General features: G+C 42.6%; 1 protein-coding gene across 1 annotated transcript in view; it reads right to left on the reverse strand.

Moving 5' to 3' along the window:
• Nucleotides 1-15,180: 15,180 nt before the first annotated feature.
• PRR5L (proline rich 5 like) overlaps nucleotides 15,181-19,992 on the reverse strand; it is a 29,632-nt gene continuing 24,820 nt past the window's right edge. Inside the window, exon 8 of the mRNA XM_009997279.1 lies at nucleotides 15,181-15,563. Coding sequence (XP_009995581.1) covers nucleotides 15,181-15,563 — 383 coding nt within the window. The remainder of the gene's footprint in view (nucleotides 15,564-19,992) is intronic.

Genomic DNA, 19,992 nt, shown 5'->3' on the forward strand with positions numbered 1-19,992 from the left:
TGCAGTCAGTCAGCAGCTTACTTAGTGTATTCTGTATGTTTAAAGGACAGGTGAGCACATATAACTCAAAATAGGAACAGGACCATGTTTTAAATCTCTTTTTAAGCCCATTAAGAAGTTTTTGTACTGAAGAGCTTCATCCTATTGGCTGATTTTTTTTCTGGAGTGTCTTCAGTTAGAGCATTCCTAGCAGTGAAACCACTCTTAAGAGCTTTTGACATATATGACAGTGCCCAGACCCGCTATATACAGAAGGCACTGTACAGTAGTTCTCCATTTTAACACTATGTTAGTTATCCACATTTTTCCATGATGGTCTAAGATTACCATTCTCCTTCCTTTTTCCTATCTTGTTTGTTTGTTTGGTTTGTTTTGGGGTTTTTTTGGGGGGAGAAAGACTTGTCATTTGTAATCTTCCCACCGCAAATCCCTTCTCCCCTAGTGATATTAACAAAAATCTCCTTAGTCTGTGTTCTAATAGTTTATACTCAGGCCCACTAAATGCATTCATACTTTTTTCCTTTTGAAGGTTGACATTATGAACCAAATTTTTGTTTTGAGCCTTATCTGCTAGACCTGATAGACTTCTGCCTTGGGAGAAAACTGTTTGGTGTCAGGTTCAGGAGTTTAAGTGATTTCAGTTTAACATTGTACAATAGCACAAGCCAATAGGGAATCGGAGGCTACTGTGTGTATAATGCTGTATTGACCACAGTAATACGAATGTTTTATTTACTGCAGCTATTCTGGGTTTTTTTGTATTTTAGTATTACCAAGTAGAACTCAAGAGTGATGCCAAATTACTGTAATACCAGAGCTTTATGTGAGAGACTTTCAGAGCTCTTTTGCAAACTATTGCTTAAATCTTTCAATCACAAAACATTATAAATGTCAATGAAATGTTTATTCATCTACTTGTTCTTGAGCTTTCTTTACAAATAAGAACTTCAACTAATGCAAGTCTCCATTGTTACCCTCTCATATAGTCTTCATGACTATTAGCTTTTATTCAAATTTTTGTAAGGTTAGCAAAACCAGATTAAGTTTCTATATGAAAATATATTTTCAGTGAAACAGCTTCTTTTCCTCTTTCTCCAAATCTCATTTCTTTTGAGACATTGTTTTACCATGGTGGATTGAGGCATAATTGCTAGAACTACTTAAATGGAAGCAGAAAGGTGTATGCAGCATCAGGAGCTGTTTCTAAAACAAATAGGAAGAAATATGGGAATTGAACCAGTTTCCTGTCTTAATTTCTTCAGGAATGGGGTTCTTAAGTTCTGTAATTATTGATGTTTTGCAGCATTACTGGGTCTCAAGATGGTTTAGAAGTGGCTTAATTTCTTTTTTCTTCCACATTTCTTGTCTTGAACATGTTTTAAGTCAGCCACTCTTATTTTGTGTATTTTCAAAGCTGCTATGATACAAATTTTGAATTCTAATGTATTGCAAATCTGTTTTCTTTCTGCTTCTGAATGTCTTCTCCTGCAGGGCAGGGAAAAATATTTTACTTAAAATGTTGGCATGTAATGTATAGTGGGAGCTCAGATAATGTGAGATGTATAGACTTGTTTTTTGAGTGGTCTCATTATATGCCTGGTCATGTTTGCTATCAAGGGATTAAACCTGCTAATAAAAAAAATCAGGTTGGCCTCTCTTCATGTTTAGAAACACTTTCACATCAAACATACTGGTGATAGATGCAGAATATTATTCTGGAGTCAGTGTTAAAGGTTTGTGCTGGTTTGCATCTGAACAGAATGGAAGTTCTGTTCCTTGGAAGTATCCATAGATTGTTTAATATATTTTGTAAGGCACAGCTTTATTTCTGACAGGATTTTTAAAAATAAACTAATTAAACTGTGAACTGTATGTTGCATCTTTATTCATATGAAGGGCTACTCAGGCTAAGTAATACAGGACGTTGGTGGTATTTCCTCACAGAATCACAGAATATTAGGGGTTGGAGGAGACCTCCAAAGATCATCAAGTCCAACCCCTCTGCCAGAGTGGGACCAAAAACTAGGGCAGATCACTCTGAAAGGCATCCAGACAGGTCTTGAAAGTCTCCAGTGTCTCCATCTTGTGAGTTTCAGAGTTGGCTGGTTTTTGATGAGGGAGAGCTTACAGCACCAAGAAGGCAAATAATATCTTTTCAAATTAAAAAGTCATTTTTAAATGTTAGCAACAGTTTTATTTATTACTAGAAGTTACAGCTAGTGTAATTGATAATAAACTGAATTTTCTAGTCTAGTAGCTTCCATGAGTAATAGATAGGAAAACATACTCAGATACTGTAATCTGTTGTTAATCCTTTTTTAATGCTCATATTTCTAAGTGCACTAAAATCTTTTGATGAGCTAAAGTAATAATGGCCTTTTGTTAAAACAGAAAAAATAGACACACGCAGCTGAACCTATGAATAGGAATTCAACATGCAGAAATAGAAAAATGTCAGGAATATAGAAGTATGTTCATACCCATGTAAATAAAAATGTCTCATGTGCCTGTGAGTTTCTGAAAAAAAACTTTTACTGCTTCAACTAGATGTGGACCAGAATATTCTTAGTATTTTTTTGGATGAATATCAGTTCATTGCAGCATCTTCATGGGATGAATGTTTTAGCTAAAATCCTTGCTAGTGCAAAACCAGTCACTCTGCTACCTTACTCATCTTCAAAAAGCAGTAGCCCAGCCCTAAGACTGTTCCACCTGCAAAGAGAAAACTTGTACAATTCCTTACTACACTATCCTGCATGAGTACACATGGTGCTAGACTTTAGCTCTTTGGTGCTGTGTCTCTCTCTTAGGTGCTGTGACTATATAGGCTCTTCCAGCGCTTACCAAAGTTAACAAAACTTAATAACTCAGCACTAATGAGAGTTGAGCATGCTTATAAAGCTTGTGCAGTAAACACAAGACAATAGAGGGGGAAGCTAATGGACCAAAAATGGTGAGTAGGGAAATTAGGCCTGTCTGGATTAAATTAGGAAGATGACTAATAAATTCTGCCTGTTGCACATTTTGGCTCAAAAAAATACAAAGCAAAAGCTCACTCAAACCCATGCTCATTCCACTCCAAGAGGAAATTGTTACGCTACCAGGAAAAATGACCAAAGGAGACACACTGCACTGTCACCACTGTCTCTCATCATTTTCCCACCACTGAGCTTTTGTTCACTCCATCTGGAAGATGTGGCTTGACCAATCTGGACCGAGTGGACCCTAGTGCCACCATGACCCATAGGGGATCTGAGCATCTTAGTGACCTGGAATACAAAATTAAAGGATCTGTGGCCTTCATATCTTTTTCATTTCACTGGTTTTAATTTTTTTCAGTTAAATGTAATCTCCTTGAAAAAAACAAACAAACAAACAAAAAAAAAAACCACAAAAAAAAAACAAAAAACAAACAAACAAACAAAAAAAAAAACCACAAAAAAAAAACAAAAAACAAACAAACAAACAAAAAAAAAAACCCACAAAAACAAAACCAAAAACCAACAAACAACAAAAAAAAAATATGTTTCTGAGCACAGAGGCAGCCACTCAGAGGATTTGGATGGTTATTTCAGTTGGTGAACAGCCCCTGCGGACCCAGTCATCCAATGCTGAAGCAGGAGGAAAAACCCTGGTTTACTCACAATCCTGAAGCTCATAGTTGATAGTTACTCACTGAGGTAACAGCAGGTTTGATTTGGCTCAGCCAGACCTGACAGCAAAATGAATTCATATGCCATGAAATTTTGCCTGTAGCAAAACAAATTCATACGCCATGCATAAATTTTCTAGTGGCTTTTGCCAAGGAGACTTACCCACTTAACAATGAAGGGGCCAAGGTAAAAAAAATAATAATAATAAATAAAATTGCTTTCTGCAGAGTCCTGACTCCTCTGCTACAGACCAGTGTTACTTGTTAGTTTTCATTTCTGCCTTCAGCAACAGATATTGCTCTCACTGACTGCTCACACAGCAACAAGGCATCAGGGTGTCATGTGAAATCCTTGAGTTTGGCTTCTCAAGTACAGTAACTATGTTTGAGCTTCCCATTTTTATCTCAATTTTGGAATTAATTCAAGTGTGTATAGACTTGTTTCTCTCCAAGATTTAACTTTGCTTCTATTGTTGCCTTTACTAAAGTGGCAGTTCTAGCCAGGTATGAACTTGGCTTTGCTAACAGGGTATTAAGGAGGCAAGGTACTACCAAAGAAAAGTGACATACTGAAGTTTTCCTAGTTTCACTTCACACCCCAAACTTCACACCTAAGCAAGTGCCTCCAGTGTGATTCACCTCCTGTAAACAGCTCCTAGGGCTAACACTTGGGTTTCTTCATGCTGAAGTCCTTTATGTCATCATCCTTCCATTTAAAATTTAGAAAGTGAATTAATATTTAAAATTCAACTGAGGGATCTGCTTTTCTGTTTCGCTTCAGCTATGGCACCTGGAGTTAAAAAAATAAATAAATTAAAAAGTAGATACAGGCTGTGTTTCTGGATCCCCTGGAAATGGAAGGAGTTTAGACTTTATAAGGGTAGAAAACAAAACACTGAAAGGCAGGACAGTAGTGTGGGGAAAGGGAAGGTCAGAGCACAGAACACTGTGACCAAACACATAAAAAATGTAGGACAAATGTAGGATGATTCTATTATATGGATTATAAATATAAATATACAGAATATAAGAATATCTAAAAAATACATTTTAAAATATAATAAAATATAAATTATTATAAAGATAGTCACAATCCAGTCCAACTGCCCCCATGTCTGACCTTCTTTGAGCTAAAATTGTGCTTCTAACACTTCATCTCTCTTATCAAACTCAGAAAAGGTAAAAGCAGGTTGATTAATTTCTAACAGCTGCAGTAACATACTTATCATGATAACAGAGCTGGACTGCTGGTGAACGTCAAAATATGTTTAAAGGTCCTGCACCTAAACTGCATGTCAATTTAATCATAGTCACTTACTGCTCCTTGAAAATATAGCTGAATAGGGTACCACCAGACCACATGAAGTAAGGCCACCACAAGGAATGGAAGAATAAAGAGATACTCATGTGTACAAGGTAGCAGACCTCACCTTCTCATTCAGTCTCTCTTACAATGAAAAGCTTTTGTCAGGGTACTATTTTTACATCTATTTTGGTTTAGGATTCCTATACAAAATTAAACTCCTGAAAGTCAGTGAATTATAACACAAAGTCAGAGAAGTGAGGTCTTCTCAGGAAGAAGGCATACTGCCCTGCAGGTCCACCTATAACTTACAGTTATTTGCAATCAGGCAAATTAATTATTTTCTCCAGAGTTAGACACGACATAACCCATAAGCACTAACATACATTCATCCAGTTATTCACACAGAATGCACAGAAGACCACTCTAGATGCTTCTAGCAATCATCAGTGCTTTTCTATTTTGTTTTTGTTGTTGTTGGGGGCAGGGGAGGGGCATTATTTCCAAACAAATTATGGCTGGGGTCTTCCCTAGCCAATTAGCAGTCAAGTGTTCTACCCCCAGTGCTTCTTGACCACTAGTAGTCCATACTGAAGAACTATCTCCTTGAAAGACTGTTTACAGAAGCCTAAGATAAGGACAACTTAAACTTCCCTGTCTTACAAGATCAATTTCTTGCAAGTCATTTCCAAAACTGCAAGGATTTGGTCCTTGCTTAATGTGTTGAAAGTCCTCTTAAAAGCCTCCCTCGATGGCTGACAAAGATGATATTTTTTAATTAAGCCTCAAGCTCCATGTAAGGTCTGATACATTATTTTTATTTTGGTCTCAGCCATTTGCCATTTCAAGCCCATCGTAAAAAATCTCTATTTTAAGCCAATACCTTCCATCTCGGTCTTCCTCAGCATGCTGCACTGTTCCACATCTGCTGCAGCAGCAATGCTGCATGCCACGGTTTCATTACATGCTGCTTTTCTGCCTCTCCTGCAAGCTGGCACCCAGCAGGGAGATTTATTTTCTTGGCAGGATTTCTTTACTAAGTAAAGGCTTTCCACAGACAAAACCGCACATTTTCTCCCAATCTCTTTCAACAAGTGGTGTAATTTTTTTTCTGGAAAAGAAAAGCTGTAAACTCAGGCTACATTCTTGTCACTTTTGATCCATCAGAAGAGCAACACAGATGCACCTTCACACCAACATTGTTAATTCCAGAGAATGCAGCAACATAAATGTATAAAAAAACCTAACTTCCCCCCTAGACATTTATCTCTGTTTACTCATAAAACGTGTGTCCTGGGGGGACGGTGAGGGTGATGAGGTGATGGGATGGAGTTTTATTCTCCCAGACTTTCACCTGATGACTTACCTGTTTGTCCAATTTTCCACTGCTTCTCAGACCACAACTCCAAAGCCACAGCTTATCACTCAATGATGGTAAGTAGCACAGAAAGGGATGTCTCTGAAGAAGCAATTTTTATACAGAGCAAGACACAGGTTTTTTTTCTCTTTGCAGTGTCACCTTCAGCCCCTTAAGCTATCTATGCCTGTTGTTACACTCTATTTATTGTCCTTCAGGTAAGCAAGCTGACCTGTTAGGGTTCATTCAACCACCCTATTTATTTGCTTGACTTCAAGGTGACAAGATAAACTTGCATCCAGCTGCCAGGTGAATCCCTGAAAGGCCAATGGGTAGGTTTCCCTCAGAACAGAGTCCACTGCTGCCCAGTGACCTAAACAATTGGCCTCATCCATCCAAGCCTGTAACAGCTTGCTGACAGTTTCCATTTTTGTATCTGTTGTCTGTGTCTGAAGCAAAAATAGGATTTCAGCATCAATGACAGGATCACATCAGTCGCACTTCCACAGGTATTTACCCATTTTAGTAAAGGCTGCCCGGCCTGTTAGATGCAAGCCTGCTTTGATGCTACAGAAGCTGTATCTCAGCCAGTATTTTGACATAAATGTTTTATGAAGGGGTGACTACAGAGCCTGCTGGTAGCATTTGATATCCATGATTTCTCATTATCTAAAGGCATGTCCCAAAAAACTGAACTGGTTTAGGTCTCCCAGTTTAGACCTCACACACCCCTGCGGCTTGACAAACTAGACCCTGGTAGTGAGCCCCATAAGGCTGCCAAATTAACTTCCATGGCTGGTTACATTTAAAGACACAGAATCACACAGAATCATTCTGGTTGGGAAAGACCTTAAAGTCTTGATCTTGTCCTTAAAGACCTTGAGTCCAACCATTAACCTAACTCTTCCAAGTTCAGTGCTTAAACCGTGTTTCCAAGCACCACAGCTACATGTCTCTTAAACACCTCCAGGGATGGAGATTCAACCACCTCCCTGGGGATCCTAATTCACTGTTTAATTATCCTTTCAATGAAGAAGTTTCTTCTAACATCTAATCTAAACCTCCCATGGTACAACTTCCAAAGTCCATTTCCTCTTGTTCTACTAATAAGTAGGGAAGAAGAGACCTACCCCCACCTCACTACAACCTCCTTTCAGATAGTCATAGGGAGTGATAAGGACTTGCCTCAGCCTCCTTTTCTCCTGTTCCCTCAGCTGCTCCTCATAAGACTTGCTGTCCAGACCCTTCACCAGCTTTGTTGCCCTTCTCTGGACTTGCTCCAGCACCTCAGTCTTTCTTGCACTGTGGGGTCCAAAACTGAACACAATACTCAAGGTACAGCCTCACAAGTGCTGAGTACAGAGGCACAATCACTTCTCTATTCCTGCTAGCCACACTGTTGCTGATGTAAGCTGGGATGTTCTTGGCCTTCTTGGCCACCTTGGCACACTGCTGGCTCATATTCAGCTGGTTGTAGATGAGCAACGCCACGTCTATTTCTGCCAGGCAGCTCTCTAGCCACTCTTCCCTAAGCCTGTAGAGTTGCTTAGGGTTGTTGTGACCAAGTGCAGGACTGAACACTTGGCCTTGTTAAACCTCATACAACTGGCCTCAGCCCATCCAGCTAGCCTGTCCAGATCCCACCACAGAGCCTTTCAACCCTCACACAGATCAACACGCCCTCCCAATTTGGTGTCATCTGCATCTGCAAACTTACTGAAGGTGCACTCATTCCCTTCATCCAGATCATTGATAAATATATTAAGGAGATATGGCCCCAGAACTGAGCCCTGGGCAACACCACTTGTGACCAGTCACGAGCTGGATTTAACTCCATTTGCCATGACTCTTTGGGCCTGGCCATCCAGCCAGTTTTTTACCCAGCGAAGAGGACACACATCCAAGCCACAAGAAACCAGTTACTCCAGGAGAATGCTGTGAGAAACAGTGTCAAAGTCCAGGTAAATAAAACCCATAGCCTTTCCATCATCCACTAAATGGTTCCCCATGTCATAGAACAAGATCAGGTTTGTCAAGCAGGACCTGCCTGCTTTCATGAACCCATGCTGACAAATTATTTGCTCCCTAACCTTTCCCAGCACCTAGGTCAGACTAACTGGCCTGTAGTTCCCCAGATCCTCTTTCCAGCCCTTCTTGTAGATGGGGATCACAGTTGCTAGCCACAGGTGTACTGGGACCTCTGCTTGTAAGTGATAGAAAGTGGCTTGACAAGCACTTCTGCCAGCTCTCTCAATACTCTTGGGTGGATCTAGGGTCCCCAAAATCCTCTATGTCTAAGTGATGCAGCAGGAGCTAACCATCTCTTCTTTGATTATGGGGCCTTCAAACTGCTCCTCATTCCTGTTTTCTAGCTCAGGTGACAGCAAACAACTGGTCCTACTACTGAAGATTGAGGCAAAGAAGGTATTTATTAAGTACCTAAGACTTCTCCTCATCCCTGGTCACTTTGTTCCCTCCTGCATCCAATAAAGTACAGGTGTTCTCCTTTGTCCTTCTTTTGTTGTTAATATATTTATAGAAGCAGTTTTTTGGATAGAGCAGATCTGCAATATTGAGGTAAACACTGCTTTATCAATTTCAGCAAGAAAAAGGACACCTATTAGCAGTTTCAGGATGGCAGAGGATAGGAAACAGGTTGAAGTGATATACTGAGTATGGGCATGGCTGTTGCTAATCCAAAAAGCTTCACCTCCTGGACACACAACTTGCTTTCACTACAAGCAGTGCCAGAGGCTATTTGTGGTGCTAAACACCTGGAGCTCTTACAGGCTTAGCCCATACATTCTGCCCTCCTTGTCTCAAAAACATATTGTCTGCAGTAATACCCTGTACACCCTCTCCAGCATTAACAAAATTAATTTACATGGTTTCAGAGCTACTTTGCATTTCTATGCATGGCACAGGCTGGACACAGCTCCTGAGTTCTGCTTCTGCACTACAGCACACTGATGCACACACAGGGGGTACAGCAGGTGAGGGTGCCAGCTGTTTCAGGCACAGCCCAGGGGAAGGGGACATTAGTTTGCAAATGGGGTAAGAGACAGGGCAGGTGAAAAAGGACATATTTGGTTTCCTCCAAGACTCCCAAAAGGCTCTTTGAAGCACCTCCTTCCCCCCTCCCAAAGAGTAACTCCAAACAAGCAGTATCAGAACAACACACCTGGAAAATTAATATCAGCTCCCTTAAATGCCTAATTCTTGCCTCTCCACAGTACCTGCAGATAGGAGAGCTTGCTGCAGAATGAACCCTCACGTTTTCTTTTATAGAGAGCAGAGTATTCGTGATCACTGCCAAGCCAGAGCACATATGTATAGCAGTCTGCTGCTGCCCTCTCAAGGCATTACTGGCTCTGCAGGTGAATCAGCTAATCATGACAATTAGTCAGGAAAAAAAAAAGATTGGGCAGAAGTGCAGATCTTAATAAATTTCCACTCCACATTGTAAACTCCCAGTAAAGGAGGATGACAGTAACAATGCAGACAGTGGAACAGATTAAACACTGGGGAAAAACAAATAGCTTTTACAGATCCATAACAGCTCTGAGCAACCTGATCTAGTGGGAGGTGTCTCTGCCAATGCAGGGGGTTAGAACTAGATTATTTTTAAGGTCCTTTCCAATCATAGCCATTCTATGATTCTATGATAAATTCCTGGGAAAGGATTTGTAGCACTGGAAGATATGAACTTAACACAAAGAGATGTAAACTGGCACAACAATCATACAGCACTTGCCCTCCAAGGTGGGAGTAATGGTTGGATATAACTAAAATGTGTAGTCAAGGTATCTTTGGGTGCAAGTGATGAATGAAGGGCAGGCAATTCTCAGGAAGAAAGTGGCAGCTATCTTATTGCATGCATTTTTTGAGCTCTGTATAAATGAGAATATGCTGCTCTTTTGCTGCTAAGCTGCTTTTTCACCAAGAGGCACAGCAAGCATTCTCCAAATAGGAGGACAAGTAACAAAATCCCATTTAAGCTGTTGTCATGTTGCCAGATCTGCCTGCTGCGTTTGAAAACTTAATAGGATGATCAGTTATCTCCTCTTCATTCAGAGAGATACCAAATACTAGCCACCCTCTTCCCCTCTGAATCAAAGGAAAACTTGTGGTGACTTTCCTATGGAGCAGGAGTGTTTGTGGATGAGAAATAAGCTGACTGCAGGCTGTATTTCCAGCTCACATCCTCTGGGAAAACCCCTAGCACCGTGGGGTGTCCACACCAGGGTAAGTCTTGCTTTCTCACTTGTTTTTCTGAGCTCTGTCACCATGCTGGTCTGTGCAGGAAGCAATGCTGACTGTGCAGAGAACCGTCTCATGTGGAGAACAGGGAAGCCAGGAAGTGTGGGCCCCCCCACCTGTTTTGGGTTTGGCTTGATACAATGCACACATTTCCTGCAGGAGTGGCTGGTTTACCTCAGTGGGCACAAAGATGTTCTCTCCTAGCCTTCTCCACAGCCCATTGAAGAAACACCAGTGACCAAACCGCACAGGAGATCAGCAGGGCTGTGGAAAGGGTCTAACTCTGGCTTGGTGAGAAGGGGCCCTGGCCTCCTGGCACAGACAGGTGCCTGCTGCACTAAAATCATTCGATAAAACACACTCAACTTCTGCCAGCTGCAACTTTCACAGCTGAACAGATCTTTATCTGCCCCTTAATTTCAGTTGTGAATGAAAAGAGCAGCTCACTTCCATTTGTATAGCACTAGTACTTAAAAATCACTTTTCTACAGCCTTTCCTAAGTATAAGACCCATAGAGAGTATGAGTGTAATAGAATCATAGAACCACAGAATATCTCAAATTGTAAGGGACCCATAGGTATCATGGATTCCATCTCCCTGCTCCTTGCAGGACTATGTAAAACTTAACCATATGAGTAAAAACTTTAACTCTTCACATGACAGGGCCCTGCCTGCAGCTCTCTGCACAGGCAGTATATTTTGCTCTTAGCATAGAACTTGCAATTCTGGCTCTGGCAACTCAGTGCAAGTCAGTGTCACCACCTTTGTCTGAGTTTCTATACTACCCAGCTCTACTTTCTCTTGTTGGAAATAGCACACAAATAATACATGTGTCTGGTCCAGGAGACCTGCTGCTCATACAGGGTTGGGAAGGAACAGGGTATCAAACCACTTAGGTAAACTGGCTATTCTGGGTCTACAGCAGAATTAAGAAGTTCATATAAGTAACTAAACCATAAACACCACAATTTTTCCCTCACTAGACACTCAGTTTATGTTCTCTGGAACACACAGGCTGCCTGTAAGAGTCAAGCATTTTCAGTCTGTCAACTAAGGGTTCTAAGTATCAAAAGACTATTCTTTCCAGGGGAACCCATTGCTGTTTGGATCCAAAAACAAAAGATAGTACCCTCAGCATCAATCCAAATCTTTCAGCCCTCCCCCTGCTGCCACCAGTGCCAGCACCAAGATCTACTGTATTTCTTCAGATAGAAAAATAATAATAAAAAAAGTCTGGTTAGTGCCCACTCAGCTCTGGACTGAAGAAGCTCTGCTTGCTGGCAATAAAACCATGCTGCTAGCTTATAGGGGATGTCAGGAAAAAGGCCAGTTGTATTAAGAACAGCTGTCTGCTGAGTCACCCTCAATAAGTTTATGACAGAATTGTATGGAGATGGAGAAAAAAATATCACTTACTTTAAGGAAAGAAGACAGGGTAAAAAGACATATTTGGTGTGATGGGAAGTAACTTGTGTGATTATCCAGTTAGAAGGTAACAGACAGACTCTGGGACATGGTAAGAGAAATCCCATCTTCCCATTCTAGCAGGTCTTCCAGGAGGTTTTCTCTAGTGAATGACCATGAGGGTAAAAAAGCCTTTCCCCTGAGTCCCTATCACAGCTGTGTGACATGGTGAGCAGTGAAGAAGTATAAACCTAGACCAGGACCCTGTATCCAAAATGCAAGTGTTTCTCATGCCACAGCTCTGGCCTGGGGACAGAGTGTTTGCTCTTTGCTTCCAAGGGACTGAGCATCTGCATGCTCAAAACATCCTCTGCAGAGAGCAGCCACTCAGTGCTGTCCCTCAGGTATACCCTCAGGGCCCTTTGGTGCCAGCCTCACACTGCTGTCACAACAGCCAAAGGGTGCAATTTCCTGACCACTTCCAGGTTCACCTGGTCTGCCTGTAAAAGTTGTGGGTTTGCAGAGGCTCGTGCATCTTATATGTCTGTTAAAGTGCTAGGTATCTCCAGACCCTTGGTGTGGTTTACAGAACAAGTTTTGTTTACTTCAGTTTACAAAGTCAAGACACCAGCTTTAATTCTCCCTAAAAATCAAAACAATTGCATGATTCAAAGTGGCTTCGTGCAAATGTTTGCAAATTGTTAACAGACACAAAATCAAAATAATTCAAATTATGCATACATGTAAAACAAATTAAATCCAAGTTGAAACCGGGACTGTATTCCTGGTAGCCCTAGAGATGATCCAAGAATATGTCATGAAATAAATAAATCATTCTCATTTTTACCATAAAATGGTGGGTACTGCTCACTAATCCAAATGGTTTGGGTATTTGCAGAAGATAAATGGGTTAGAGGAGAAATAGAAAGAAGAAGAGCATTAATAAGAGCAAACTGAAATGCTGCAGTGTGATCACTTCCTCACATGCTCCATTGTGTCTAGAGGAAAGCTTTAAATCACTTCAAGGGGCCAAAGAAATTTCTTTTGAGCAGGATGCCATCATCTGCCCCATGCTGGAGGAACAACGCCAAGGTGAGAAAGGTGAGAATCCCATGGTCTACTAGGTTTTGCTGTCACCACTGAGATTCTGAAGCTCCACCACAATCCATGGCCACCCTAAAGCAGATGACAACAAATAAATTGGTCTGGTCATTCAAATTTATAAACAGGAGGATAATTTATCCAAGAATCCATCTGAAGGGAAGCTGTTTAAAGCCACATCTCCTTGGCCTGCACTGGACTGTTCATGCTACAAAGGGAAGCAAAAAGCACAACTAGATGTCTCTCTTCAACCTGTAAGCACAGCTGGTGATCAAAACAATTGCCATTTCAACAAAGGCTAATAGCTAGGGCTCCCCAGGTGACTGCAAAAAGTAGGCCCTTTCAAGTATCTCTTCCAACACTTGCAAACCACAGGAAGCAAAGGAACACCCTCATTTACAAAGGCAGTGTGACTTGTGCTCATTGCTGGTATTTCTGATGTTTCCTTACCAAATAATAATTTGCTTTCTTTTTGCTGCACACGCTGCTAAGACCAAATCCTGACAAGTAGAAGATGTACTTTTGGTGCAGCCAGTGGAGCAGAAAATGGTTAATGCCCACAGAAGGGCAAATTCTGCAGTTAATGTCATAGAATGCAAAAAAACCCACAACATACTGAAGACTCCTCCTAACCTTCTGCTTCCTTGCTAAGACAGGTTTATTTACAGTCAGTACCACAGGGACTAGTTTCAAGTGGCAGTGGTGTTATATCCGTATTTTTTATGGGATTTGACATTCAAAGCAGTATTTCAGTTCACCTGCAAGGCTATAATTACACTTACAAATCTGTTTAGCAAGACATCAGCAGCATATCCCAGGGCACTGCTCAAAGAGATTGGCTCTGTTCCCATGGAAGCAGCATTTGACTACCAAGTGATGCTACAAAGCAAACACTGCAGACTGTAATGCATGACAAACACTTGCAAACTGGACCCATTCCTAACCTGCAAAAACAAAAACAAAGACTGTAAAGAGTCCTTGCTTCACTTTAAAAGCAACACTACACTGAGTCACTGGAGGTCAGGGGCACTTCATGAAAATACTAATGAGATAGGACTCCTTTCTACATCTCACTGGTGATCTTTGGTCTCATGAAATCCGCAAGTGCTAAAAGTACCAGAGCAGCCCAAATACAAAATCCTGTGTATCACCTCCTGGTCTGCAATCATGATGGCCCAGTGCTAAGAAGCACCATTATGTCTCCCAAACACATGCAGACTCTGTCCAGTGTCTCCTTCCCAAAGGAATCCATTTAGATTTCTCCTTTCATTGTAGCCACTCCACCACTTAAATTTTGAAAGCAAATTTTTGCCAAATGCCAGAATGCTCAGGACTATATTTTTCTCCCAATTTACACACTCACCTCTCCTTTGCACCCAATTTACACCACCACCCCAAAGATATGAATGGAATCAAATAAAGTACATGCAAAGCATTTGGCAGGGACTCCATGTATACTCAGTTTTCTTCAGGTCTGAAGAAAAAAAAAAGTCTGATTTGTTTGGATTTGGACTTTTAATCCATGGCTATGGGAGGCAAAGTCCTCTTACAAGCCACCTAAGCAGGTCTTTCTGCAGGATGCAAACGGTTTAATTCCTGAGTTCAACGTTAAAAGAGAAAAATGCAGTCCTCACCCATCACCACACTAATGTAAGAAGCAAAGCAACATTTAGCACAGAACTCTCTGCTGCAGGAACAAAGAACAAGCTGCACAGAGTTTGGAAATATGCAAAAAAGCAGAGAGAGGCTAATTTGTATCATACCAAAGAAACAGGGAAACCTGAGGATAAAGGATTTCCTTCCTCTACTTCTTAGTAGAGTTTGAAAGGTTACAGAACACAGACTGTGCTGTTCAACAACAAAAACTTTGCAGCCCTCAGTGTTCATCCAGGGGCAGTCTGGTACCTCCATCGACAATGATCCTAGACAGGCAAGAAAAACAGATCAGGAGAGTGTTTCCAAAGCAACGTAAGATTCTTCAAAGCCATTTCAATGACATAAGCAAAATTCTACTTTTTTGTTTTTTCCTTTTTTCCCAGCAGGGATGACACAATAAATTGTCCAGCTTAGTGCATACAGTTCTCCTCCCCTCAGCAAGACTTCTAGCTGGCTGGTGTGCAGTTCAAGTCTGCAGGGTCCTGCCTTCCTGCTGGTATGACTACATCTGGCTCATCAGCAATACTGGGCTCACTGGAACACTGCCTGTGGCTAAAACTGGGCTGCAGAAGGAGACATTTGTCCGTAGTCTCTGATTCTTCAACCACCATTCCTGTGTGCATCATGGAGGCCATTGCCAGGAGCTGAATATCTGAGTGAGCATTGGCAACAGTGTGGCGACGGATGCTACCACATTTCTCCAGGTAAGCCTCACCCTCCTGCTCTGTCAGTGGGGTCAAGGCCACCTCGCTGGCCTGCCGGGTCATCACCACATGAGATGGGTAATTCAGTACGCTGGTCTTAGGACGGGATCTGGAGTACCGTCTCTCTGGAAGAGAAAAAAGAAGCAGGAACAGTCAGTCAGTAGGGCTCAGATAAAACATTGCTCAAACTGCTAGGCTGGCCCCTGGAAACAGAAACTATTCAGCATGCAGCTACAGTGTGTCCCCACCTTGTTATTGCTGGGGAGAGGTCAGGTGCCCATTATTCCTACTGCTAAAGTTTGGGAAGGAGGTCTGCCTCCCCCCACATAAGGAGACACCTACCATTCTGCTGTAAGGCAAAAGTGCTTGCTGCCTGTGAAGCAAGTACAAAAGTTAACAAGTGCAGCAAAGGGACCTTCTTAAGCGTCCTGATGGTCTCGTTTCTTACCCAGAGGGGCGAGGATCGAGTAGGAGCTCTCACGTGCAAGTTCAATAATAATTAGTAACACTACAGTGGCACAAGTCCCCGAAGAAACATTCAGTGGAGACCTGTGTTGCCATCCCTTTCTCTGGAAAATTTCTCTCAGGAGATGCCGGTAGGTGGCGTCAACAATGAAATTCCTGATGCTTATGTTGTGCTGCCCCTCCAGGCAGCAGTGCTGCCTAGAGAAAGGTGGCTCTGCTAGCATTATCCCACTGTTTGTTTGTTTTTTTAATTATTTAAAAAAAAAAAAAAAAATTAATCCACCTTCAAAAATTTCTGGTTTTGAAGTTAGACACTGAAAACACCAAACAGCAACAGCCCACAACAGCCTGAGCAGAAAGGAGCAGCAACGGAAGGCGGTACTTGCAGAGCCGGGGTGAAGGCAGTGACACAGAATTGATAGGTACATGGTCTGTCATGTGCTCAGCAAAAATATTAAGGGTTTAAAACTCAAATCCAGGGTGCAATCCCCAGCCACCTCTCAAGAAGCACCATTTCAATTCTGAAACTGAAAGCTTTAAGAAAAACAAGGGTCTGAGTTTGTCTTGGCTCACTGTAATTCACCCTCCAGCAGGTTGAACAAGACAGTGTTACTTTTTGCCTGTGGTCTTCCAGCACTGTGCAGCACTGCCATGTGGTGTTAAACACCTTGTTGTTGTCTATCCCTGAAGCTACTGATAAAGCTATTCCCTATCAGTTTTTCTGTTTCTCACCAGCTTCCTTCAAGTGCAGGGTTTCATTTCGTAAAGTCAGATATCTTTAAAAGCTATTCAGCATTTGGGCTGAGAGGAGAAAGAGCTCAGTAGCCTCTTGAGGCAGTTCATTGCACTCCTCCAACTTCTGATTTAATATTTACATTGTATCTAGCCTACAGTGGCTTCAGGTATGTAGAGGTGTCTTAGCCAATGAGAGAGGTCTGAAGAGATTAAACTGAACTGAGTTGTGCAAAATGCTACCAAATTCCCAGACTCCACAGTCACAGATTTTGTAGGCAAGGGGTGAATCTTTGTTCTTTTCTGTTCCTAAAAAACACATAAAAAAATAAAACATGCTTAATCTAACCAAGGACAGTAGTCCTTCCCAAAAATCCCTGGTGAACAGGAAAAAGAAAAATCATGGCCCTGGGATAATATTCACGGAATAGATAAATAAAAATATTCCCATGGAGGGAGAAAAAAAAAAAAAAAAAAAAAAAAAAAGCCACTTAAGTGTGTAAACTTTTAGTGCTGCTGAAAGACTCACGCCTGATGACTTGAAAAATTGAAGTCCACTAAGAGCAAGTATAATATAGGAAGCAATAATATTAAATTATTTCTGCCCAGCCTGGTGACCCTGCCTTCACATGAACTGGTAAAGAGATCATGAGATCCTTTTCTGTCACAAAAAAGCCCCGAATTATCTGGCATGTACAGTGGGAGTCAAGAGCAGACAAGTAAATAAGCACAAGCTGTAAACCTGTAAATTCAGACTATGGCACCTTGCTGCATTCTGTCATGTCTCCCTTTCTCAAGGAAGGCAGAGTCACCCCTGGGAGGTGGGGATAAGTTGTCAGTCACTGTGCCAAGTCAGTGGCATATGCCCATGAAAACAAATGAGAAACCTGCTCTGAGAGGAAAAGGCATGTCTTGTTATCATCCCACCAACTCTGGGTTGGCTGGAAGGGTTAAATTCTCTCCCACAATCTTTCTGAATATACATGCAGGCAGAGGCCCTGTGATCACTTCTAGTGGGACACGTGATTTCTTCTTGGCCTCTAACTAAAATGTTACTTATATCAGTCAGCTCAGGAGGTAAACACATCCTCCTGCTGCATCCACACCAATTTGTTGACTTCAGCTGCACCAAAGTGGTGGTGCTGAATGCATTGAGGTGTCACAGGAGGGAAAGCCTGTTTTTCCTCAGTAGGAGAAAGTTTTCCTCACTTTGAGGCCAGTGCCACCCGAAAGAAGAAAAAAAAGCCACTAGGAGACCACCTAAAATGCAGGAGAATATAACCCCAGCCAGTAAGACAGCTTCAGTGGGGGCCAAACTTAGATGTCTCCATGCAAATGCCTGTAGCATGGGGAGCAAGCAGGAGGAGTTAAGAGACCTGTGCATGCCTGCAGGGCTACAACCTTAGAGGCATCACTGAGACATGGTGGGATGACTCCTACGGCTGGAGCGTGGGAATGAGTGGATACAAGCTCTTTAGGAAGGACAGGCATGGGAGAAGAAGATGAGGTGTCACCCCCTGCATCAATGACCAGCTGAAGTGCATGGAGCTCCACCTGGGAATGGATGAGGAGCTGACTGAGAGCTTATGGGCCAGATTAAAAGGAAAGACAGGGGCAGGTGATATCACAGTGAGAGTGTGCAGCTTTGAAAGACAATATAATCCAAAGCTGCTGCCAGCAGACAGCTGATACATGAAACACCAGACCTATCTGCAGCTGGAAACTGAGCCATTGGTCACCTTGCCAAAATCACCTCCTGTGGTGACTCTTTACTTGCACAGCCTACAGATCCTCAATGACCTGAAAGTGAGCCCCACGGAGCAGGTTCACGAGAAGGAAGTACACATGTCTGAGAAGCTTGAAGCCATGCTTTTGGGGCTTTCCTCACACTACGGGCACATACTGAGGCTCTCCTGGGCTCCTAGGCTGGTATCGCTTTGTGTTTCACAGAACAGTGGATCCAATTGCCTTTTTCCAATGACAGCAACACAAGAGAGTCAGGTCAAGCTCCCCATGGGGAGTGAGGGTAAGGTCATTTTTGTAACAAAGTTTGTCTTCCTCATCCTATTCATCACATAGATACTTGGTGGCACAAGGGAGGGACCATGCTGGGCAGAGCTAATGGCCATAGCCAGCGAGAGTGTCAGATGAGCCAGGGGCTCCTGAGGTAGTGGGAGCCAACAGGGAAGGACCAGAGAAATACCTCAAGGGAACTCCAGCCATTCCAACCCATAAGAAGGCTTCTTCGGGGGTCCAACTGAAATGTCCCTATGCAGATGCAGGTAGTAAGGGGAGCAAACAAGAGGAGTTACAAACACGTATGTGTCTGCTGGCTTACGGCCTTAGTGGCATCACAGAGACCTGGTGGGATGACTCCTACAACTGGAGTGATGAAATGGAAGGATACAGGCTCTTTAGGAAGGACAGGCAAGGGAGATGAGGAGGGAGTATTGTTCTCCTCCAAGTAACAGAATAGTCAACAAACAGAAGTGCTGTGCTGGACCTTGTTCTCACCAACAAGGAGGGGCTGGTCGGGAATGTGAAGCTCAAGGGAAGCTTTGGCTGCAGTGACCCTGAGATGGTGGAGTTCAAGATCCTTAGGTCAGTGACGAGGGTGCATAGCAAGCTCACGACTCTGGATTTCAGGAGAGCAGACTTTGGCTTCTTCAGGGACCTCCTTGGTAGAGTACCATGGGATAAAGCCCTGGCGGGCAAAGGAGCCCAAGGAAACTGGCTAATATTCAAGGATCATCTCCTCCAAACTCAGGAGCGCTGCATCCCAACAAAGAGGGAGTCAGGCAAATACACCAGGAGGCGTGCATGGATGAACAAGGAGCTCTTGGACAAGCTCAAACACTAAAAGAAAGCCTAGAGAGGGTAGAGGCAAGGACGGGTATTCTGGGAGGAATACAAAGAAATTGTCCAAGCAGCCAGGGGTTAGGTTGGGAAAGCTAAAGGCCTGACAGAATTCAATCTGGCCAGGGATGTCAAGGGCAGGCAGAAAAGCTTCTATAGCTATGTTAATGATAAAAGGAAGACTAGGGAAAATGTGGGCCCTCTCTGGAGGGAAACAGGAGACCTGGTCATGTAGGATATGGAGAAGACTGAAGTACTCAATGACTTTTTTGCCTTGGTCTTCACTGGCAAGTGCTCGAGCCACACTCAAGTCACAGAAGGCAAAAGCAGGGACTGGGAGAATGAAGAACCACCCATGGTAAGGGTAGATCAGGTCTGAGGCTGTCTAAGGAACCTGAGGATGCACACATCCATGGGACCTGCTGCTTTCATTTATATTTGAGAAGTTGTGGCAGTCTGGTGAAGTTCCCACTGCCTAGAAAAGGGAAGCATAATGCCCAT

Source organism: Chaetura pelagica, unplaced genomic scaffold (genome assembly GCF_000747805.2).
Source record: "Chaetura pelagica isolate M959 unplaced genomic scaffold, ChaPel_1.0 scaffold134, whole genome shotgun sequence".
NCBI classification, from domain to species: Eukaryota; Metazoa; Chordata; class Aves; order Apodiformes; family Apodidae; genus Chaetura; species Chaetura pelagica.